This window comes from Tachyglossus aculeatus, chromosome 1 (assembly GCF_015852505.1).
Source record: "Tachyglossus aculeatus isolate mTacAcu1 chromosome 1, mTacAcu1.pri, whole genome shotgun sequence".
NCBI lineage: Eukaryota > Metazoa > Chordata > Mammalia > Monotremata > Tachyglossidae > Tachyglossus > Tachyglossus aculeatus.
In genome coordinates this window covers 97,466,037-97,491,647 of record NC_052066.1, presented here as the reverse complement: position 1 = coordinate 97,491,647, position 25,611 = coordinate 97,466,037, and the positions used below count along the sequence as shown (strand labels likewise).

At 48.8% G+C, this 25,611-nt stretch overlaps 1 protein-coding gene across 8 annotated transcripts in view; it reads right to left on the bottom strand.

Annotated features, from left to right (window-relative positions):
* The window catches only part of LOC119926318 (U2 snRNP associated SURP domain containing), an 86,105-nt gene that overhangs the window by 45,382 nt on the left and 15,112 nt on the right, over positions 1 to 25,611 (bottom strand). For all 8 annotated transcript variants that reach the window (XM_038744823.1, XM_038744490.1, XM_038744482.1 and 5 more), the window contains one exon: positions 2,099 to 2,146. In XM_038744823.1, coding sequence (XP_038600751.1) covers positions 2,099 to 2,146 — 48 coding nt within the window. The remainder of the gene's footprint in view (positions 1 to 2,098; positions 2,147 to 25,611) is intronic.

The window sequence follows — 25,611 nt, the reverse complement described above, 5'->3', positions numbered from 1 at the left end:
TTATGCTGTTAATGATGTGCGTTTAGCTTTAATTCTATTTGTTCTGACGACACCTATCCACCTGTTTTGTTTTGTTGTCTGTCTCCCCCTTCTAGACCAGAAGCCCACTGTTGGGTAGGGACCATCTCTATATGTTGCCAACTTGTACTTCCCAAGTGCTTAGTACAGTGCTCTGCACACAGTAAGTGCTTAATAAATACGACTGAATGAATGAATGAATGAATGAATGAATGAGGAGTGCCCAGACTCAAGTGGGGCTGGGCCAGGAGGGTCTTTGCTGCCCAGCCCTGCCCCAACAGCCATTAGCCCACTTCTCTCATTTAATCTCCCCAGGCTGGCTGGCCAGCCCTCCCTGTCCCCACCCCCCAAAAAAAGGCCTTTCCCCTCGATCCAAACTGCTACTCATCATCATCATCATCAATCGTATTTATTGAGTGCTTACTATGTGCAGAGCACTGTACTAAGCGCTTGGAAAGTACAAATTGGCAACATATAGAGACAGTCTCTACCCAACTGTGGGCTCACAGTCTAAAAAGGGGAGACAGAGAACAAAACCAAACATACTAACAAAATAAAATAAATAGAATAGATATGTACAAGTAAAATAAATAAATAATGTTGATCCAGTTATCCTATCCCACCGTGACTGCTCCATCAACCTCTTGGCTGACCTCCCTGCCTATTTCTCCCTAACCTAAAAGCCTTTCATTTGGATTTCCTTAAGCATAGACTTGGGTCAGAAGTAGGAACTAGGAGTTCTGCGAAACCCTTACGGCCCTACCTGCTGATTTTCTCGACAACAGACCTGCCCAGAAATCTGAAACTGGCCTCCTTGTATTTGAGGTTCTTTGGGGAAGAGGGGCTGCTAACGTTTTAAATCGGAAACACGGTATTGTTGATGGTAGAAACACTCTTTTATTACCCCCTTTCTTGGTTAATTTGCTTTTGGGTTCAGGTAGAGAGCAGCACCGGAGGAGAAAGAGGTTCATGGAAAATTTGAGAGGCATTTTGTAGGTCAGATTGACCCAGGATTGACATTCTGGAGTAAATCAGATTTGGGTATCTGATTTACTTTCAGATGATCAAAAAAGCAATAAAAATTCAAAACTTGAGCGTTGGAAGCTTAATTTAAACTGACTTTATTGCTGAATATCTGTGCCAACGCATCATCATTGTTGCCAATTTGTACTTCCCAAGCGCTTAGTACAGTGCTCTGCACACAGTAAGCGCTCAATAAATACGATTGATTGATTGATTGATCATCATCATCATCAATGGTACTGAGCGCTTTGTATGTGCGAACTAAGTGCTTGGGAGAGTTACAATTCAACAGAGTTGTTTGATATGTCCGCTGCCAACAACAAACTTACAGTCCGGAGGGGCAAACGTTAATATAAATAAATATTTCATAATATATAAATAGTTCATAGATATATACAGTTCTGTCACAATAATTCAATCCCATGGGGCTGAGGGTGGGGTGAATATCAAATGCCCAAAGCTCACTGTGGAAAGGGAACATGTGTGCCAACTCTGTTGCATCTTACACTCCCAAGCGCTTAGTACGGGGCTCTGCACATAGTAAGCACTCAAATACCAACCGACTGACTGATTGAGAGGGAGCCAGGGAAAAGAGGGCTTAATTGGGGGAAGCCCCTAATAAGATATGTGACCTTAAGTCTTTGAAGGTGGGGAGAGTGGTGATCTGGCAAATATGGAGGGGCAGGGAGTTCCAAGCCAGAAGGGACCCATGGGGAAGAGGTCAGCATCAAGACAAGAAAAGATCGGGTCACAGTGAGCAACCTGGCACTGGAGGAGCCAAGTGTTGTGGGCTGGGCTGTAATAGGAGATCAGTGAGGGTGCGATCTGATTGAGTGCTTGCACCTAAATGCATCTGAAGTTATTTGGTCATCCAAGAGAGAACACCAGTCAGTGAGAAATGCTCCTTCCTACGAGGGTGTTCACATGCGTAACTTCTGGCTCGGGCTGGTGGTCTGCCCTCCAAACGCTGGGCCACCAACCATCAAGATCAAAGAGTGGACAAGAAAACTATGCCTTCCTCCCTCGTTGCCCCGACAGCTGTCCTTTGGGTACTTACGTGTGCATCTGCAGATCCCGAGGAATGGACCGGTTCTGGTACTCTGGCCTGCGGACACGGAAAACATCAGGTCAGTATGGTGTGCACGGGACGGCGGACGGCTAGTGCTGGGGCTCGCCATTTCCTACAGCAGTAGCCACAGGTGGGAGCCTGGCAGAACAAGGGCAGGCTCACAGGGAGGGGGTTGGCCAAGGCTGCTCATTTTACAAAGCCCCAACAATGGGGCCAGGGCTAGGCCCGCTCCCCGATCTCAGGCCCAGACCTCTGGGGGAGGCTTCTATCCTGTAGCAAGCAGCCCCAGCCCTCTTCACAGACATGGCCAGTCAGCTCCTCACACTCCTCCACGTGTCCCAAACGCAACATTTTTGCCTGACCCCACGCCCCCAACCCTCTCTTCCTCTCAACTTCCCCATCTCTGCTGACAATACACGGGAAGGCAGTTGCCCGGGGCTGGAAGCTTGTAACCTTGGTATTATACATCCTTGACTCCTTGTCACCGTTCTGCTCTAACAGCCAGTCTGTCGCCAAAACCTGCCCATTTTTCCTCAGGAGCATTTTGTGGCTCCACCCTTTCCCCCGGTTCAAGTGCTCACCCCTCTACCTAACATCTATAATAATAATAATAACAATAATAATAATATAAGCGCTTACTTCATGCAAAGCACTGTTAGTTATAAGTGCTGAGGTTACAAGGTGATCAGGTTGTCCCACGTGGGGCTCACAGTCTCCATCCCCATTTTACAGATGAGGGAACTGAGGCACAGAGAAATTAAGTGACTTGCCCAAAGTCACACAGCTGACAAGTGGCGGAGCCGGGATTTGAACCCATAACCTCTGGCTCCAAGGCCCGGGCTCTTTCCACTGAGCCACGCTGCTTCTCTAGGCGTGGCTTGAACATCTTCAGGCCAACTGCGGGCTGCTCTCTCAGCAGACACCTCCCCTAGCCACACACCCCTCCAACGGCTGCCAAACTCAACATGCAAAGACTAGATCGATCCATCCATCAGTGCATCCTTGGGTGCACAGCGTTGTACTAAGAGCTTGGAAGAGTGCAGTGCAACAGAGTGGGCAGACATGGTCCCTTGCCCACAAGGAGCTTCCAGTCTAATCGATCAATGGTATTTATTGAGGGCCTACTAATGCAGAGCACTGTCCTAAGCGCTCGGGAGAGCACAATACCACGGAACTAGCGGACACGTTCCCTGAACGCAACGAGCTTCCAGTCTAGGGGAGGTACTCCTTACCCTTGCCTTTTATGCTTTTTCACCTTATTGGGGCTGCTCGCCCACTACTCCCTTGCTCGCACTCCCTCTGAAGCCCACCTCCTGGCTGGATCCTCTCTTCCTCACCTCCCTTCTCTCCTTCTGCAGCCCACCCCGTACCCTCCACCCCTCTGCCGCTAATCTCCTCACCGTGCCTCGTTCTCCCGTCCCGCCATCGACCCCCGGCCCACGTCCTTCCCCGGGCCTGGAATGCCCCCAATCCCTCTGCCCCTCCGCCAAGCTAGCTCTCTTCCTCCCTTCAAGGCCCTACTGAGAGCTCACCTCCTCCAGGAGGCCTTCCCAGGCTGAGCCCCTTCCTTCCTCTCCCCCTCGTCCCCCTCTCCATCCCCCTCATCTTACCTCCTTCCCTTCCCCACAGCACCTGTATATATGTATATATGTTTGTACATATTTATTACTCTATTTATGTATTTACTTATTTTACTTGTACATATCTATTCTATTTATTTTCTTTTGTTAGTATGTTTGGTTTTGTTCTCAGTCCCCCCCTTTTAGACTGTGAGCCCACTGTTGGGTAGGGACTGTCTCTATATGTTGCCAACTTGTACTTCCCAAGCGCTTAGTACAGTGCTCTGCACACAGTAAGCGCTCAATAAATACGATTGATTGATTAACTCTGTACCCTTGCTCACACTGTCCATCTTCCTGCCCTCCCCTCCACCTCCCACCCACCGCTGCCCCACCTTGGCCCTCACCATCAATGGTATTTATTGAGCTCCAGCTGTACGGAGCACTGTACGAAGCAGTTAAGAGAGTACCATGCAAATTGCCGGACATGTTCCCTGCCCACAGTGAGCTCATTCCCCCCACCTTCAGGGATCCTAAAATTCCACCTCCTCCAAGTCTGTCTGGATTAACAATTAGTCCCGCTTCCCATCGACCCTCAAACCTCCTCCTGCACTTACTATTTATCTACTTAGGTCTCTCTGATTGTGGGTAGTAGCGAAAAGGGTGTCCTGGGCTGCTGTCACATGAGGCAACGTGTACATTACATTACATAGCCCTCATTACATAAGTGTGTACCACATAATGGATGTCAAAAGGAAAGGCTTTGGGGGCAAGAATTTTAGAAGCAGCATGGCTCAGTGTAAAGAGCCCGGGCTTGGGAGTCAGAGGTCGTGGGTTCTAATCCCAGCTCTGCCGCTTGTCAGCTGTGTGACTTTGGGCAAGTCACATAACTTCTCTGGGCCTCAGTTACCTCACCTGGAAAATGGGGATTAAGACTGAGCCCCATGTGGGACAACCTAATTACCTTGTATCCCCCCCCCCCACCAGTACTTAGAACAGTGTTTGGCACATAGTAAGCGCTTAACAAATGCCACCATTATTATCTCCTCAATAAACACCACCACCACATGGCTTAGTGGAAAGAGCAGAGGCTTGGGAGTCAAAGGACATGGGTTCTAATCCCGGCTCCACCACTTGTCTGCAGTGTGACCTTAGGTAAGTCACTTAACTTCTCTGGGCCTTGCTTATCTCATCTCTAAAATGGGGATTAAAGTGTGAGCCCCACATGGGACAGCCTGATTACCCTGTATCTACCCCAGCACTTGGAGCAGTGCTTGACACCTAGTAAGCGCTTAACAAATACCACCATTATTATTATTATTAATTATTATTATTATTACTATTACCACTACTATTCTGGAGGGCAGTCCGACACGCCTGGAGCAGTAACTGACCCTGGCAGGGGGGACGGGGGACCAGACTGGTGCTAGCATCCTGGATGATTACCAGTTTGGGACTCAGTGCCCAGGACCTTCCCTGAATCCCATCTGCCTTCCTCCTCCCCCAAGATATACCACGGCTGGCCCGTACAGGAACCTGATTTCAGGCGGAAAATACTAATTTCTGTTAGGCACCTATGTGCCAAACATTGGGGCAGCTACACTACGACCAGACCATACACAATTCCTGTTGCACATGGGGTTCCCAGTCGAAAGGAGAGGGAGAACCGGCATTTAACCCCCACTTTACAGATGAGGAAACTGAAGCCCAGAGGAGTGACTTGCCCACGGACACATTGCTGACAGGTGGCAGAAGTGGGATTAGAACCCAGGTCCCGATTCCTGGGCCTGTGCTCTTTAATAATGATGGCATTTATTAAGCGCTTACTACGTGCAAAGCACTGTTCTAAGCGCTGGGGAGGTTACAAGGTGATCAGGTTGTCCCACGGGGGGCTCACAGTCTTCAACCCCGTTTTACAGATGACCTAACAGGCACAGAGAAGTTAAGTGACTCGCCCAAAGTCACACAGCTCTGCCCACTAGGTACCAAGGTACCAAGTTAGAAAGCTGGCACGGCTCTTTGGAGCCGCCTCCAGATCCACCCGCACTTGCAGGTTCTTTTACGTGGGTTTTGAATGATTATAGAGGGGCTGGAGTCCATTTTCCAGACCATTTTAAAGACCTACTGTCTAAGCACAAGCCCACGGCACACCGTAATCACTCAATACACCAACACCAAATCAGTGGGCTGAGGCTGGAGAAATATTTAAAGTCTAAAATCAAGTCGATCTTCATATAAACTTTTCAGACCATCTTTGAATCAAACACATTTTTAAGACTAAAAAAAAGAATAAAAATAAAAAAAATACCAAGTGAGAGGAGGTGGAAAGTGAGAGGAGGTGGAACTCAGCAGGCTGCCTGGGAGGGATGTGACAGGAAAACCCTGCAGCCACAAGCACTCCATCAACCCATTACTCAATGGTATTTATTGAGCGCTTACTGTGGGCAGGCACTGGCCTAAAAGTTTGGAGAGTACAAGAGAACAGAGTTGGTAGACAGGTTCCCTGTACACGATGAACTTACAGTCTAGAGGGGCTTCACCTTCCCTGAATTCCACTAATTCTGCAGACACTGGACTAAGAGTTTGGAGAGTACAGGAGAACAGAGTTGGTAGACAGCGTATACGACCATCACCATTATTATTATTATTAATGATGATGGTATTTGTTAAGCGCTTACTATGTGCCGAGTTGGTAGACATGTTTCCTGTACATGACCATCACCATTATTAGTAGTAGTAGTAGTAGTAGTAGTAGTATTAATGATGATGGTATTTGTTAAGCGCTTACTATGTGTCCCAGACTGAGCCCCTTCCTTCCTCTCCCCCTCATCCCCCTCTCCATCCCCCCATCTTACCTCCTTCCCTTCCCCACAGCACCACAGCAATATGTAAATTGTACACATTTATTACTCTATTTATTTATTTATTTATTTTACTTGTACATATCTATTCTATTTATTTTATTTTGTTAGTATGTTTGGTTTTGTTCTCTGTCTCCCCCTTTTAGACTGTGAGCCCACTGTTGGGTAGGGACTGTCTCTATATGTTGCCAATTTGTACTTCCCAAGCGCTTAGTACAGTGCTCTGCACATAGTAAGCGCTCAATAAATATGATTGATTGATTGACTGATTGATTGCCAAGCACTGTTCTAAGCGCTAGGGTAGATAAAAGGTAATCAGGTTGCCCCACGTGGGGCTTACAGTCTTACTCTCCATTTTACAGATAAGGCAACTGAGGCCCAGAGAAGTGAAGTGACTTGCCCGAAGTCACACGGCCGACGAGTGGCAGGGCTGGGATTAGAACCCATACAACAGAATAATAATAATAATTGGCATTTGTTAAGCGCTTACTATGTGCAAAGCACTGTTCTAAGCGCTGGAGATACGCAGACACATTCCCAGCCCACATGAGTTACCAGGTTCAGCTTCTTGATTGCCTGTAGCTTGCTGGGCCTCATGCCCCCACTGGCACAGGGGGCTCTGTCATTGTCTCACCTGTGGCACAAAGCTGGGCATTGTGGTGTTATCCCCCCCCCGGGGGCCCCTTGGTGGGGAAGGGCCCAGCGCTGAGGTCCTACAAGCAAGAAGGGGCAGCTTGTGACACCTCTGCCCCTTGCTGGCCTCCCCAAAGCTGTCTGACCACAGGGAGAGGTCCTGGGCATGGGCTGGAGGAGCTGCCCTTTGGGGCCTGGGGCAGTTGGATCGGGAGGGAGATGCCCAACGGGGGCGTGAGTGACAGTGTGGGGAATTTGCGGTGACGGGCATGACGGGGGGCAGTTGTGCCACCAAGTAGTCCTGGCACTGCCGATCAATCAACGGCACTTACTGAATGCTTACTGTATGCAGGCACTGTACAAAGCTGGGCAGAGTAATAATAATAATAACAATAGTGGTGGTATTTGTTAACCACTTACTATGTGCAAAGCACTGTTCTAAGTGCTGGGGGGGGGGATCAGGTTGTCCCACTTGGGGCTCACAGTCTTAATCCCCATTTTACAGATGAGGTAACAAGCACAGAGAATGTAAGTGGCTTGCCCATGGTCACACAGCTGACAAGTGGCAGAGCTGGGATTCAAACCCATAACCTCTGACTCCCAAGCCCGCGCTCTTTCAGTACAGAGTTGGTAGACACCATCCCCTTCCCACAGGGGGCTTACAGTCCAGAGGACCCAAACTAGACTTTAAGCTCATTTTGCGCAAGGAACGTGTCTACCGACTCTGCTACATTGCATTCTTCCAATTTTCTGCACATACTATGCCCTCCATACAAATTAGTGATTGAACTGGTTCCCGCAAGCTGCACCAGAACTTAAGGGACTGGCTGGGAACTGAAACCGCACGGCCAATAAGCTTCGCGAGAGAACAAAGAGAAAACCAGAGGGACAGGAGCCCTGAAACATCGTCTTCAGAAGCAAAACGGCCACGTGAACAACTCTCTCTAGCTCACTCCACTTGGTAATCGGCTACCACCCCACCCTAATCCATTTCTACCCCCCAGCACCGTTAAACCATTCCTTTTTCTCTTCATTCTTCCCAACCATCATGCCTTGGAAAATGGTTTTCCCCCAGTTTCCCATATTCCACTTCCTCTACCACCTGCTCCCCTTGAGCTGGGGGTATAAAAATGGCACAGGTGGTACACAGGCCCACTTTCCCAACACTGTAGACGGTACCACCACCCTTCCTGTCTTCCAAGCCCATAATCCTGGCATTATCTTTGACTCCTCTCTCTCACTCAACCCACATATTCAATCTGTTACCAAATCCCTGTCGGTCCCACCTTCACAACATCGCTACAAGTTGCCATTTCCTCTCCAGCCAAACTGCTACCGAGTTCGTACAATCGCTCGTCCTATCCCGCCTGGATTACTGCATCAGCCTCCTTGCTGATCTCCCAACCTCCTGTCTCTCCCCACTCCAGTCCATACTGCACTCTGCTGCCCGTTTTTCTACAAAAACATTCAGGACACGTCACCACCTCTTCTCCCAAAACTCCAGTGGTTGCCCATCCACCTCTGTATCAAAACCAAAAACTCCTACCTACTGGCTTTAAAGCTCTCCATCACCTTGCCCCCTCCTATCTCCCTTCTCTCCTTCTACAGCCCAGCCCACACACTCCGCTCCTCTGCCGCCGCTAACCTCCTCGCCGACCCCTGGCCCATGTCCTGCCTCTGGCCAGGAATTCCCTCGCTCCTCCAATCCGCCAGACTATTACTCTCCCCACCTTCAAAGACTTATTGAAGTCACAAGTCCTCCAAGAGGCCTTTCCACACTAAACCCCACTTTTCCTCCTCTACCGCTCCTTTTGCTTCTTCCACAAGCCACAGCGCTTATGCACGTATCTGTAATTTTATTTATTTGTACTGACGTCAGTCTCCCCCGCCTCTAGACGGTAAGCACTTTGTGTCACTGTTTATTGCCGTACTGTACTTTCCCAAGCACTTAGAACACTGCTCTGCACACAGTAAGCGCTCAATAAATACAACTAATGAAGAACATATTGTGGAGAAGTAGTGTGGGCTAGTGGATAGCGCCTGGGAGTCAGAAGGACCTGGGTTCTAATTCCGGCTCTGCCACTTGTCTGCTGTGTGACCCTTGGATCACTTCTCTGTGCCTCCGTTACCTGAAAAATGGGGATTGAGACTGTGAGCCCTATATGGGTCAGGGACTGTGTCCAACCTGACTGTACCTATCCCAGCACTTAGTACAGTGCCTGGCACATAGTAAATGCTTAATACCATAAAAACAACCAAAAAAACCACCTCATAACAAGGGCTGCCGGAAATAAAGTTGGGGTACAGGGCATTTCTCGCTCCCTTGAGAGTTGCTACAACAGGCTGTGTGGTGGCAAGCTTGGCTGGAATCTTTCTAGTCTTCAGCGGTGCTTGGCATTTGATGAAAATGGCATTTTCCGCCGAGCGGCCACCCGTGTTCGGTGAATACAAGTGGGACAACGGGTTAGGTAATTCCAAGAACGTTTGTTTTGGCATCCGACTCCAGCCAGATGACGCACCACACTAGGAATGCCGAAAACGCGGCCTGCGAGGCCCAGCTGGCCCAGGAGCAGCAGAGCGCGATGGTAAAGCGCATGCCTCCGCTGTGTCCTGCTTTTGTGGTTGTGGTACATCGCTGGAGTGGACTGAGGGCTTACTGTGTGCGGAGCACTGTACTAAGCGCTCGGGAGAGTACAACACAACAGAGTTCCCTGCCCACGAGGAGGGCACTGAAGAAAATATATCCGCGTGAGAGTCCGTGTGAGCGTGTGTCGTGGCTGACTGGGCCTTATTCATCTCCCTGATTCTGGACGCCCAAAGCCCTGAATTAGCAAGAACTAAAAACGACGAATTCTAGTCACCAATTTCACTGCCCTTTCTTCTGCCTTCTACTTGGCGCCGAAAACTTGAGAGAACGTCCGAAATGCGCAGCTGTTATCCAAGTGCAGCTTCACATGGATGTCTGCCGCATAAGCCGCCCATCCCCATGTTGCTTTACCCCTAACGCAAATGCCATTCTCCTCTGCCTCTTTTTTAAAATAAAATTCCAAATCGATTACATTTATTGAGTGCTTACTAAGCGCTTGAGAAAGTACAGTGAAGCAGAGTCGGTAGGCACGTTCCCGGCTGACAAAAATGCTTACTATGCGCCTGGCGCAGTATTAAGAACTGAGGTCGATACGAGCTAATCAACTTGGACACAGTCCGTCACACGTGGAGCTCACGGTCTTCATCCCCATTTTCAGGATGAGGTAACTGAGGCACAGAGAAGTTAACTGACTTGCCCAAGGTCACACAGCAGACAAGTGGTGGAGCTGGATTAAGAACCCAGGTTTAGTCACTCGTTCATATTTACTGAGCACTTACCGAGTGCTTGGGAGAATACAACAGCTCAATAAAAAGACACCTTCCCTTCCCACAACGAGCTTATAGTCTAGCGCTCCATGATTGCCTGGCCCAGGCTCTTCAACTAGGTCAGACTGCTGCTCCTACATACTTGCGGAACTATTCACTGGTAACTGAATTCATTTCAAGGAATGCTGCTGGAGATTTTTCTCTTTGGCTATTTAAAGCGCATGGCGTGCTTGTTGCCGTCAGACCCGTCCATCACGGCCTCCCTGACTGCTTGCTGAATGCTTGGCTCAGGAGCCCAGAAGATAGACATTACGGTCATGACCTGTGGCCCAAATCCACAAAACTTCAAAACCCGCACCCTGCTTTAAGGCTACCCTGCAACCTCGTCTCTAGACTATAAGCGCGTTGTGGGAAGGGAAGGTTGTCCGTTTTATTGTTCAGTTGTACTCTCCCAAGTGCTTAGTCCAGTGCTCTGCACATGGGAAGCGCTCGATAAATACCACTGACTGATCGATTTGAGAACCGCAGAAACTTCTACTTCCATTAGGTTTAGGGCTCGCAGACCTCAGGTTGTTTACGTGGTCCAACGTCATAATTTTATAAACTGAAGAGAATACACTCAGTTCTGCCACCATCTACGGTATTCATCGAACGCTTACTATGTGCTGAGCACTGTTCTGGGCGCCGGGGAGAGAACGTTACAGTAGAGTTAGCAGACGTATTCCCTACCCACAAGGATCTCACAGTCTAGGGGGGAGGTAAACATTAAAATGAATTACTGATAGGGGAATGGGAGAGAATACGAATATGTACCTAAGTACTAGGGGCTGGGGTGGGTATCAAGCGCTTAAAGGGTACACGGCCAAGGGCACGGGTGACACGTGAGGGAGAGCAAATAGGAGAAAATGAGGGCCTAGTCGGAGAAGGTCTCTTGGAGGATAACGTGATTTGAGAAGGGCTTTGAGGATGGGGATAGTAGTGGTCTGTCAGATATGAAGGGGGAAGAGATGGTCAGGGGTTCAAATCCCGGCTCCGCCACTCGTCAGCTGTGTGACTCTGGGCAAGTCACTTCTCTGTGCCTCAGTTACCTCACCTGTAAAATAGGGGTTAAGACTGTGAGCCCCCCGTGGGACAACCTGATCACCTTGTAAACTCCCCAGCGCTTAGAACAGTGCTTTGCACACAGTAAGCACTTAATAAATGCCATCATTATTATTATTCCAGGCCAGAGGGAGGACCTGGGCAAAGGATCGGTGGCGGGAGAGACGAGATAGCGGTACAGTGGGTGGGCTGGCGTTAGAGGATCAGAGTGTACAGGCTGGGTTGCGGAAGAAGAAACCACATGTTTGCGCGGTGCGTTTTGGCCAGGACACAAACTAGGCAACTGGGGAAAGTTCCTCTGACCATGGAAGCCTGTTGGGGCTTGGCGTTCTCGGAAGAAACCGCTTGTGCATATGGCATCAAAACAGGGCAAAGGATTGCAGCACAAACTTGCTTTAGTGCAAAAAGGGTTTTGCAAGAACCCAACCCTTGTGGTACAGGACAACTGGGTGTGCCTTGATTACTCCCTAGTAGAGAAACAGTTTGGCCTAGTGGCAAGAGCATGGGCTTGGGAATCAGAGGACGTGGCTCCAGAGCCCAGCTCCTGCTGGGTGACCTTCGGCAAGTCACAATTTCTCTGTGCCTCAGTTACCTCATCTGGAAAGGTAAGGGGGATTAAGGTTGTGTCCAACCTGATTACCTTGTTTGTACTCCAGCGCTTGGAACAGGGCTTGGCACATAGTAAGTGTTAACAAATACCATCATCGTCATTATTATTACTTTTAGAGAAAGAAGCACAATGTGTGTGTCAAAGCCTTCACAGTCCCAACAAATTAAACCAGCAAAAACGAAAGTGATCCTAAAGTCATTATGGGCAGGGAATATGTCTAACATCTCTGTTATACTGCACTCTCCCAAGTGATTAGTACAGTGCTTGGCATACAGTAAGCACTTAATACCAACTGACTGACTGAGGGAAGTCCAGTAAGATCCTGGAGGTTGCTCCCAATCTGCCATTTGGAGAACTTTCCAAAGGAGGGGGGAATTTCTGCTCAGCAGAATCTGGCTTTGGAGGCGTTCGAGGAACCGAGAAATTAGTGATCCATTTGAAACAGTAGGCAACAGGCTCTTCTGAAGATCCTCCGAACCCCTGTTCCTCAAAACCTATACAGGGGAGGATTCTGCTGGAAACTGCTGCCTCTATATGGACTGTCTCTATATGTTGCCAATTTGTACTTCCCAAGCGCTTAGTACAGTGCTCTGCACATAGTAAGCGCTCAATAAATACGATTGACGATTGATGATGTTGCCCCTTTTTCTGCTTTCTCCCACCCCTATCCAGCCCAAATCTAGCTGCTGTCTCTCTCTAAGGAGGAGAGCGGAGGAAGGGGGAGAGTTTGCTCCGTGCCCAGCTGTTAATATCACTACCATTGCGGGCAGGGAGCGTGTCTTCCGACTCTATTACAGTGTACTCTCCCAACCGCTCAGTACAGTGCTGAGCACATAATAAGCTCTGGATATATACCATTCATTGATCGATTGATCCTTTGATAGCATGGGTTCTTCATAAATTGATATCCTTTTTTATGGTATTTGTTATGTAATTAGCTATGGGCCGGGCACTGTACTAAGTGCTGGGATAGATACAAGCTAATCGGGTCGAACACCCAGTCCATGATCCATATTGGGCTCACAGTCTTAATCCCTATTTTACAGGTGAGGTAACTGAGGCCCAGAGAAGTGAAGCGACTCACCCAAGGTCACACGGCAGACAAATGGTGGAGCCGGGATTAGAACCCAGGTCCTTCTGCCCCCCTAAGCCCGTGCACTACCTTCAAGGCCACGCTGCTTCCCAGTGCTCACCTGACTCTCTCATTTCCCTCCCACCCAGACTCCAGTTCAAAGAGACGTCTGGGTCCCTTCTCAAGCCTCTCAGTGGCAAATTCAAATGTCCTTCTTGTTGATCTGCCTGTTCATTACACACAGTTAGGACAGACTGTGACCCAGAAAGATGAACCGCACACTGGATCAACGGCATGTACTGAAAGCTTACTATGTGCAGAGCACTGTTCTATGCATATAATAATGACGGTATTTGTTAAGCGCTTACTATTTGCCACACACTGTTCTGAGCCCTGGGGCATATACAAGCTAATCAGGTTGTCCCACGTGAAACTCAGTCTTAAGCCCCATTTTACAGATGAGGTAACTGAGGCCCAGACAAGTGAAGTGGCTTGCCCAAAGTCACAGAGCTGACAGGCAGCGGAGTCAGGATTAGAACCCACAACCTCTGACTCCCAAGCCCGGGCTCCTTCCGCTAAGCCACGCTGCTTCTCGAAGCATATGGGAGAGTACAACAGAACTAGCAAATACGTTTCCTGCCTTTAACAGTTTTACAGTCTAGAGGGGAAGTTGGACATTAATATAAATCATTTATAATATATAATTTAAATGTACGTCCAGAAGTGCTATGGGGTCGTGGGGGGGAAAATATCGAATGCCCAAAGGTCACAGAACCACGTGCAGAGATGACGCAGAAGGGAGAGTGAGCCAGGGAAAAGACGGCTTAATTGGGGAAGGCCTCTTAGAGGAGATGTGACCTTAATAATGCTTTGAAGGAGGAGAGCAGTGGTCTGGCATTTGGAGGGGAAGGGAGGAGGATGAGGGAAAAGGGTCGGCGGTGGGAGAGACGAGATCGGAAAACAGGGAATTAGGCTGGCGCTAGCGGAGTGAAGTGAGCAGGCTGGGCTGTAGGAGGAAATCAGAGAGGTAAGTAGAAGGGGGCAAGCTGATTGAGGGCTTTTAAAGCAAAGGTAAGAAGCTCCCGTTTGATGCGGAGGAGAGTGGGCAGCCACGAGAAGTTCCTGAGGAGACATGGACTGAACATTTTTGTTGAAAAATGAACTGGGCAGCAGAGTGACGTATGAACTGGAGTGGGGAGAGACCAGAGGCAGGGAGGCCAGGGAGGAGGCAGAGCCAGCCTCCTCCTAGTTACAGCAAATTGTAACGAGAAATGGACTTGGTAGGAAACTCATTTTACCACAGTAGCAAGTCGTGCTCTACGGAGAAACTTTGGGCCACCTTGTTGGGATCGTTCTTCTACCATTGCGAGACAAGGAGCAAAATCGGCTACCCTGCTAAATAAGCGGTACAACGCATCACCCAATCCAGCAGTCAATCATCGATGCCATCTAACACGCCAGAACCACCTACTCCGTTTTTACTGCCGTAATTCATCATCGGGACCTCCACAACTAGTTTGCTCTTTCTGGGGTTTTTTGGCTTTTTTAAGCGCTTACTATGCACCAAACCCTGTTCAAAGCACTGGGGTAGATACAAGTGACAGTCCCTGTCCCACATGGGGCTCTCAGAGGCAACTGAGAATCAGGCCAGTGAGCCGCTCTCCCTGCAAGAGTGGGTTTCAGGAGAAAGACAGTTCTTTTCATTCAATCGTATTCACTGAGCGCTTACTGTGTGCAGAGCACTGTACTAAGTACTTGGAAAATACAATTCGGCAACAAATAGAGACAATCCCTATCCAACAATGAGCTCACGGTCTAGAAGGAGGGAGGCAGACAAAAAAAAAAAACAAAGCAAGTAGACAGGCAGCAATAGCATCAATATAAATAGAATTATAGATATTTCTTTCCAAATCAACCAATGGTATTCTACAAGCGCTTACTGTGTGCAGAGCACTGTACTAAGCGCTTGGGAGAATACAATACAGAGCTGGTAGACACGTTTCCTGCCCACAACAAGCTTACAGTTTAGCTTCTCTGTGCCTCAGTTCCCTCATCTGTTAAATGTGGATTAAGGATGTGAGCCCCACATGGGACAGTGACCAAATCCAACCTAATCTGCTGGGATCCACCCCAGCATTTAGTACAAAGCCGGGCATATAGTAAGCGCTTAACAAATACCACAAGTGTTATTACTATTATTATGGAGAACAAAGAAAGACTTTTTCCAAATCCCTTCTGGCCATCAACGGGGAGACCATGCTCCAATGAGCACTCGGAGAAAGAAGACAACTGGACTCCTGTTGTGACAGTGAAGTGGGTGACATTCTTCCAAATGCACACTAAATTCACGAAACCCACCAAATGAGTCTCTAAGAAATGCTGAGCTAATTAAGAAAGCTTCATAACCAGCCCAGAATGCTTCGAGCTCGATACTGGCAGGGAACGTTTCTGTTAATTCTACTGTAATGTACTTTCCCAAGCGCTCAGCATGGTGTTCTGCACATAGTAAGCACTCAATAAATACTGTTCACTGATAGATTGAGATTCCCAGGGCAAATGAGGTCCACTGGAGACACAAGACCTTCCGGGTAGAGCTCAGCTTGTTAACGCAATCCACCGACCGTTTACAAAACCGCCCCTTGAGAATCAAAGCTTAATTAAATGGCTCCTAAATCATCTTTATTCAGAAGCGCCTTTAAACGCCCCACCGTGAAGTTAACAGTTTGCAGCCAAATTTAAGAAATGGAAAACCGTTATGTCCAAAAGACAAGGCTATTTTGGGTAATACACACCTCTTCTTGTAAAAACATTCCCTGTGGTGGAAGGGGCATTTCTCTCCTTTGAGTCTGTTGCCGTCTCTGCAAACCTGCAGTATGCCCTCAGTCGAGTTGGCCCACACTTGCTCTTGTCCTATGAGGTTTTTTAAACACATTACCATCCCCCACCTCCTTTTTTAATGTTATTTGTTAAGTGCTTACTATGTGCCAGGCACTGTACTAAGCTGGGGTAAATACGAGCCCATCTGGTCGGACACAGTCTCTGACCCACACGGGGCTCACGGTCTTAATCCCCCTTTTACAGATGAGGCGACTGAGGCACAGAGAAGTGAAATGACTTGCCCAAGGATACACCTCTTGCCTGCCAGTAGGAAGAAGAGGGGTGGACAACCTTGTTTGCTTTAGGGCCTGGGGATGCAGAATGCTTCCAGAATAGCAAGGCAAAGGAGATTAATAATAATCATCAGCATCATCGTGGTTTTAGTTAAATGCTTACTACGTGCCAGGCACTGTACCCGTTGTTGGGTACGGACCGTCTCTATATGTGCCAACTTGTACTTCCCAAGGGCTTATTACAGTGCTCTGCACATCAATCGTATTTCATCATCAATCATATTTATTGAGCGCTTACTATGTGCAGAGCACTGTACTAAGTGCTTGGGAAGTACAAATTGGCAACACATAGAGACAGTCCCTACCCAACAGTGGGCTCACAGTCTAAAAGGGGGAGACAGAGAACAAAACCAAACATACCAACAAAATAAAACAAATAGGATAGATATGTACAAGTAAAATAAATAAATAGAGTAATAAGTAAGCGCTCAATAAATACGATTGATTGAATGAATGAATGCTAGAATGAATACAAGCAGATTGGGTTGGACACAGTTCCTGTCCCATGTGGGGCTCACCGTCTCAATCCCCATTTCACAAATGAGATAACTGAGGCCCAGAGAAGTGAAGCGACTTGCCCAAGGCTACACAGCAGACAAGTGGGACAGGCAGAATTAGAACCCATGACCTTCTAACTCCCAGGCCCTTCATCTATCCGTTATGCCATATTGCTTCTCTGGCCTGGGCAGTCTGGCCTCCATCCTTTCTTGAGAGACGATTTAGAATTATTATTAGTATTGCAGTGGTATTAGTTAAGTGCTTACTATGTGCCAAGAACTGTATTTGATCATCAGTTGAGGCACCTTCCCTGCCCCACTTGGGGCTCACGGGCTAAGGGAGCGGAAGAATGGGAATTGAGTTTGGTGCTAAACCACAGCAAGCAGGAGCAAGTTTCTCTTCAGACCCCGAAGGTGAACACATCTGCGTCCGAGTTAAGCCCCATCCGCTAAGAGACTGCATTTAGTACAGTGCTCTGCACATAGTAAGCGCTCAATAAATACGATTGATGATGATTAGAATAGCAGCGTGGCCAAGTGAAGGCGGCACAGGCCTCGGAGTCGGAAGGGCCTGGGTTCTAATCCCAGCTCCACCATTTGTCTGTTGTACAACCCTGGGCATGTTGCTCTACTTCTCCATGCCTCAGTTTCCTCATCTGTAAAATGGACACTAAGACTGAAAGCCCTATGTGGGACATGGACAGTGTCCAACCTGAGTAGCTTGTAGAAGTCACTCCACTTCTCTGTGCCTCAGTTTCCTCATCTGTAAAATGGACACTAAGACTGAAAGCCCCATGTGGGACATGGACAGTGTCCAACCTGAGTAGCTTGTAGAAGTCACTCCATTTCTCTGTGCCTCAGTTTCCTCATCTGTAAAATGGACATTAAGACTGAAAGCCCCATGTGGGACATGGACAGTGTCCAACCTGAGTAGCTTGTAGAAGTCACTCCACTTCTCTGCACCTCAGTTTCCTCATCTGTAAAATGGGCATTAAGACTGACAGGCCCATGTGGGACATGGACAGTGTCCAACCTGAGTAGCTTGTAGAAGTCACTCCATTTCTCTGTGCCTCAGTTTCCTCATTTGTAAAATGGACATTAAGACTGAAAGCCCCATGTGGGACATGGACAGTGTCCAACCTGAGTAGCCTGTAGAAGTGACTCCACTTCTCTGCGCCTCAGTTTCCTCATCTGTTAAATGGACATTAAGACTGAAAGCCCCATGTGGGACACTGACAGTGTCCAACCTGAGTAGCTTGTAGAAGTCACTCCATTTCTCTGTGCCTCAGTTTCCTCATCTGTAAAATGGGCATTAAGACCGACAGTCCCATGTGGGACATGGATGGTATCCAACCTGAGTAGCGTCTATCTACCCCAGGATTTAGAACAGTGCCCAACACACAGTAAGTGATTAACAAATACCATAAAAAAAAAAATCCTGCAGTGAGCTGTACAAAACACCTTGGGTTCCTTAATGATTCCTTACCCAGCCTCTGATGGGTAAGAAAAATTTAAGAAAAATTCACAATAATTCACAATAATTCACAAAATTCACAATAATAATTACGGTACTTGTTAAGCACTTACAAACTATATAAGCGCTCATCAACTAAATGTTTAGCTAACAAATACCATTGAATGAATAAATAAGCTGAACGGTAGTTGTTCATCAAAGTACAAGGCTCTAAATACAATTTTCACCCACCTCTGCAGTAAGTCTCAATTATCGATGTTGTTTCCTTCCCAGCAAAGGATGTCTGAAAAAGTTCGGGGAGACGGAGTCTTCCGCAGTTGCCTTAAGGGTGTTAATGATGTCAACTGCTGCAGGGAATTCAGTAGCTCTACAAAACTAAATGCTCTAAAAATTGCCAAGATCACGCCCAAGGCTTTGATAGGAGACGGGCCTGGGCGGAAACAGGCCAAAGAGTGGGATACGTGGGAAAGAGACAGAGGACTGTGGGGAAGGAGAGAGGTGAAGTCCAGTGTCCGACACCCAGTAAGCACTCAAATACCAATCAATCGCATTTATTGAGCGCTTACTGTGTGCAGAGCACTGTACTGAGCGCTTGGGAAGTACAAGTTGGCAATATAGAGAGACAGTCCCCTACCCAACCAAAGACTGATTGGGAGGCTGGGGGTTTACGAGAAAGGGAGACAGAACAAGCCGGTCACCTTCGGCAGCGGAGCATTCAACAGAAGCGGGACAGCCTAACGGCCACCCATCTGGGATCAAGACTTCCGACGACCTCACGGCACCCCGACCAAAGCCGGCCACCCGCGGGCCAATCGCGAACAATTTCGCTGCCTCTAAAATCCTGGGGCCGGGCTTTAATTAATTTAGAAAGAGCCGGACTTTCAGAGCCTGTGCCGCATTTTCTTCAAGTGTACTTGTGCTTTACTCCGCAGACGCACTACACAGAAATCGCCCATCCAGAACGCCGCAAAAATGCATCACCCCGACCAGCGGGCCCCCGGTTTTTCAAGGGGAAACCGAGACGCCACACAGACGCGTCCCCGACGGCTCTCCCCGGCCCGGGGCTCCTTCCAATCTCCACTCACCTCTCTTGGCCGGCTTCTGCCGCGGCCTCAGAGGTGGACCGAGGGGCCCTAGAGAGCCACGGCCCCTACCCGGCTCTGCCGTGACACCTAACGAGGGATGACCCGGGAGATGCCGACGGGCAACGTCGCTCTCCCCACTGCCCCTGGCATCCCAGTATGGCCAACAAATACCCAGCCCACGGGCCCCAAGGAGACCGGCTCCTCACCTGAAACACGGGGATTAACCGGTCATATTCTCCCTCCTCCTTAGACATGGAACCCACCGAGGGACCCAACGATGGATGCCTTCTATCCATCCACGGGCTTAGCACACAGGATGACGACGACGATGATTATTAGGCTGGTCTAGTGAGAAGCAGCGTGGCCCAGTGGCTAGAATACAAGCCTGGGAGTCAGGAGGACTTGGATTCTAATCCTGGCTCTGCCACTTGCCTGCCGTGTGACCTCGTTTCCCTTCTCTGGGCCTCAATTCCCTTATCTGTAAAATAGGTCTCAAGAGTTTGAGCCCCAAGTGGTACAGGGACTGTGTCCAGCCCAGTTTGCTTGTATTCACCCCAGTGCTTAGTACAGTGCTTTGGGGGCTGCAGGCTGAGGGGGTGGAGAGAAAGAGGATAAGGACGTTCTCAAGGGTCTCTAGGGCAATACCACAGACATGACTGTCCCGTGGCCTGCCAGAACCTCAACTCTCGACTGACCCAAGGACGCCTGCCTCTTTCCCGAAGCGTCTCTTGGCGGTGGGCCTCGCCTTCTAGACTGGCCTGAGCCCAATCCCAATAGGGTTCAGCCCTCGCTCACCCAGTGACCGAGAGCCAACGCAGCCTGGCTCAGTCCCGATCTCCCGTCCCGCCGTTGCGGCCTCTAAAGCACAAGCGTTTCCAGCCCCTGGAGTCCCCGTCCCAATCCCAGGGGCTTGGGAAGAAGGGTCGGTGGGCCAGAGCGCTCGGAGGCTGGAAGCGCTGAGGCCTTTCGGAATTCCTGCATCGGGTGGCACGGGGAAAAGACGTCGCCCAGCACCAGCTCACGGTCCAGACACCCTGGCCCCCACACCGCACTGCTTCAACGGGCAACCGTGAGACAAACAGGCCGCAGATCGGTTGTTCCTGCTCTCAACTTCCTGGTGCTTCTCTCTCAGCCAGAGGTCAGCTCCTTAAGTGGAAAAAAGCATGGCTCCGGGACCTTGGTCCCAGCTCTGCCACGGGCTCGCTGCCTCATCTCTCCGACTAGCCACTTACCCTTTCTGTGCCTTGGTTTCCTCATCTGTGAAATGAGGAAAATAACAGATGCTTCCCCTTAAGGGGGATGATGTCGACTTAAAATGAGATCATTAATGTGAATGATGCGCACACACGGCTTTAGAAAAATAAAAGGACTAGACACATTCATGGCATGACCACTATCAGAAAGAAGGAAGCAGCTCAATGAGCAAAAGCCATCTTGGCCCATGTACGGTGCTAGCGTGAGTTTGTTCGGGATATAGAAATACATGCGGCAGGAACAAACACGAGTTGGGAAGGGGTTGGAATAGCAAACACTGCCCACTCTCCTCTCAGGGAAAACCGTGTGGGCAGGCAAGACATCCAAATCTGGGAGCTAGAAATGCCAGGAACTGCAGGAAGAGCCAACAGAACCCTTTCGAGTTGTCATCCTCTTCTCCCATCTCCATTCACTACCCCCCACCCCATGCACGCCACTACTTTGAACTTAACTGGAGGGCTGAAAAAACGGCCTTTTGTAGAGCAATAGAGAAATCTGAGGTTAATCAATCGACAGGATTTACTGAGCGCTTACTGGGGACACAGAACTGTACTCAGCGCTTGGGAGAGTACACTACAACAGAGTTGGTAGATGCGTTCCCCGCCCACATTGAGCTTACACTCTAGAGCGGGAAACAGGTTTTCCTTTAATGTACTGGAGCAAACCCAATATTCAATGTTGTGAAAAACTTTAAAAGTAAAATTGTTTGGAGTCCTGAAATGAACTTTGGTGGCTATCAGGAAGATCTAACCATACGTGCAAATAACTAAACGCAATAAAAACTGATAAAGTTATGTCCCCAGAGACTTCCAATCCCACCATGTTACATGCTATTTTAATATCTAGTTAATAAATTCACAGAAGCACAATCACATACTATCCTAAATTTTGCTTACCTTTGGCTAAGACAAAGTCACTGGGTAGTAGGGAAGGTGTCTACTAATTCTGCTTTCTCAAGGGCTTATTCCAGTGCTCTGCACATAGTAAGCGCTCAATAAGTACGACTGATTGATCGATGGTCCTTTTTAAACAGAGGGCCTCAATGAGAGGTACTCAGAAATTCCTATTACTACCCTTTTTAAGTTCTGCATACTTCACAAGAGAAAGCCAATCATGGGGAGAGGCGGCCTATAAGCCATAAACTAGGTGGTTGGTCTTCAAATGTGGCCCGGGAGGCAGTGTGGCCCGGGGGGACTGGGAGTCGGGAGACCCGGGTTCTAATCCCGTTTCCACCGCTTGCCTGCTGAGGAACCTTAGGCAAGTCGTGCAACGTCTCTGGGCTTGCCTCTCATCTGTCAAATGAGACCAAAAACCTGTTCTCCCTCCGGCTTAGACTGTGGGACGGGAACTGTGTCTGATCTCCTTATCTCGGATCCACCCCTCGCTTGGTCCCCGGTAAGCACTTAATACCATCGGCAATTGCTGTTATCATTATTAGAATCATCACCGTCACCACCACCAAACCAATCTATCAATCGTATTTATTGAGCGCTTACTGTGTGCAGTGCACTGTACTAAGCGCTTGGGAAGTACAGGGTACAGGTGCCAGTGAGGAGATTCTGGTGAGTGCCAACCCGGGGGTTGCCTTTTCCAGGTTCCAGGAGCCAGAGGTCGTGCCCGTGGCAGATGAGCCGACTGGATTACGCTAGGTGAGCTAACAGAAGGCAATCGATGAGTACGGAGGAAACGGGATGTGTGGTAGGGCACAGGGAGGAAAGGGAAACAAGGGGGGAAAAGAAGCTGGGTGGGCTGGCAGGGAGCTGCACAGACACTGGGTGGGCACTTAAAGGAGGGCAGCTCACTTTTCGGTGACCATGATAATAATAATAATAGTGGCACTTAAGTTTTTGCTATGTGCCAGGCACTTAACTAAGCACTGGGGCAGATACAAGCTAATCAGGTAGGACACGGTCCCTGTCCCCATTTTACACATGAGGCAACTGAGGCCCACTGAAGTGACTTGCCCAAGGTCACAAAGCAGATCAGTGGCAGGGCCGAGATTAGAAGCCAGGTCCCAGGTCTGTGTTCTACCCGTTAGGCCACACTGCTTCTCTTTTTAAAAAGGGAGCGACTCAAAATGTCGTGGTAGCCACGGCAGAGTTTCCTTTGAAGAGCGTGGCTTGAAAGAAAACCCTCTTCCAGCTGGAGGGTGAGGGTGGCTAGGCTCAAACAGTTTCCTTCCCGATTTGACATTCACCCCACCCCTTCAAACCCTACAACACTTATGTTGTCTCCCCCTTCTAGACTGGGAGCCCACTGTTGGGTAGGGACCGTCTCTATATGTTGCCAACTTGTACTTCCCAAGCGCTTAGTACAGTGCTCAGGACACAGTAAGTGCTCAATAAATATGATTATGTACAGAGATTTAAATTATCTATTATACAAACCTTATTTATTCATATTAATGTCTGTCTCCCCCACCTAAACTCTAAGCTTGCCGTGGGCAGGGAACATGGCCTGCTAATTCTGTCGTATTGTACTCTCCCAAGCAGTTAGTAATAATAATAATGATGGCATTTATTAAGCGCTTACTATGTGCAAAGCCCCGTTCTAAGCGCTGGGGTGGTTACAAGGTGATCAGGTTGTCCCATGGGGGGCACACAGTCTTAATCCCCATTTTACAGATGAGGTAACCGAGGCACAGAGAAGTTAAGTGATTTGCCCAAAGTCACACAGCTGACCATTGGCAGAGCCGGGATTTGAACCCTAAACCTCTGACTCCCAAGCCTCTTTCCACTGAGCCACGCTGCTTCTCAGCGTTAGTACAGTGCTGCGCACATAGTAAGCACTCAGTAAACACCAAGTAATTGATTGATCCCAGTACCAGGTACTCGAAACAGACTGGCAGAATTCCAGGATGAAAAGCTTTACTGCCACACTAGTCCACAGTTACAGTCTGTGGAAGAATAATGTCTTGGTACCCAGGATATCTGGAATAAAGTCGATTACGATTTCGCAAAGGATCAACAGTCCTCAACCTGGCCCTTTATCTGGAGATCAGTCTACAGACGGCTCTTGCCTTACAACATTTTCGGGGTTACCACCAATGGCGATTCCGACTCAGTATCGGTTTTGGCTTTATGATATGAGGCTTGCGACTCCAGGTAAATAGCACGGGGAAGCGACCTTGGACAAGTCACTTCCCTTCCCTGGGCCTCAGTGACCTCATCTGTAAAACGGGGGTGTGAGTGTGAATCCCATGTGGGACAGGGACTGTGTCTTACCTCATTAACTTGTATCTTCTCCAATGTTTAGAACAGTGCTTGGTACATAGTAAGAACATAACAAATACCATCAACAAATACCCATCAGACACGGGGAGGGCAGGGGATAGTTGGGGCAGCAGCAGCAACAGGGAGCTCGTACCTTCTTTCCCGTTGCCTTCCTCCTCCACCCCAACACCCCGCTTCCGACAAACACACATCCTGACCCAGCCTTGGAAGGTGGGGGCCGGTGGAGAAGGCCAGTGATGGTGGATGTGGAAGTCAAAAAAAAAAAAGGGGGGGGGGGGGGCGGGAGGTTCTTCCCACAACGGAAGAACAGGAGAAGCAGGGAAGGGTAAGGGCCAGAAGCCTAGCTATGGGAGTGAAGTTTTCCACACTCGTGGGTAACTACATAGGACACCGTAGCTCCACTTGCTCCACCATAATGACAGGTCAGTGTGCAAGGTCAATATCCACACAGATTCATTAATGCACCTACATGCCTCATCTACAATTCAATGACTACTGTTCTAGGTCATTTTGATAAAAAAAGGATGTCTGGCCTCGATTCGGGAACCAACCCCCCCCCCCCCCCGCTTTTAAACAGTTTTCCGATGAGAAAATTGGTCCCAACTCACAACGTCTCAGGCTACGATGTATTTGACAGGAATCGCGTCATTAATCCAAGGACTGCATGTATTTACGGGATAGGAGCTATATGAAGTCATAGAAGCCTTTCAAGGATGTTAGCTGCTTCTGTACATTTGGCATTCCATTTATGATCCCACCAAAATGACAGAACTTCTTTTTCGCATCTTAAAATACTTCCTCTGACCCTGGCAGTGACAAGCATTACTTTCACTCTCCTTTTCCCCACAGGGAAACCGGCCCAGCCCATTCAGTGTTTCGCCCCATCTTGCTCCTGACAGTCTTGCCAACTACTCTGTTGACAAAACTGACACCCTCGAGCCCGAGCAATCCAAAGCCCTCGCTTCACTTCCTCCTCCCCTTCCTCCCCCACCATCTTTCCTCATCCTTCTCAGCAGTCTCACAAGAAGTCTCCCACCTGCTTTCAAAACCCACCCAAGCCTCAGATCCCATTCGTTCTCCCTTTCCAAAGACCCTTTCTCCCACCCTTCTTCGCTCTAGACCATAAGTTCGTTGTGGGCGGCGAATGTATCTGCTCTACCGTACTCTACCAAGCGCTTAGTACAGTGCTCTGCACACAGTAAGCACACAATAAGAATGATTGACTCCCTATCCACCCACTTCAGCTGCTCACGTTCAGATGGCTCCTCCTCCTCTGCCTTCAGCCACACAGGTCTTTCCTAAGCTAAGAGAGACTTTTCCAGATCTCCTTGCAATCAATGGCACTTCTTGAGTGCTCACTCTGTGCAGAGCAACTCTTCTAAGCGCCTGGGAAAGTACAAGAGAGTTGGTAGACATGATTCCTGTCCACCAGGACCTTACAGTCTAGAGGAGACGGACATTAAAGGAAATTATGATATGGGAGAGGGGGTGCATACAGACATGCACACGCAATGTTGGGGGGTGGAGTGAATATCAAGCGATTATCTGTGCCCATTCCTGTCTAAAATGGCTGCAATACACCCACCATCTTCACTCCC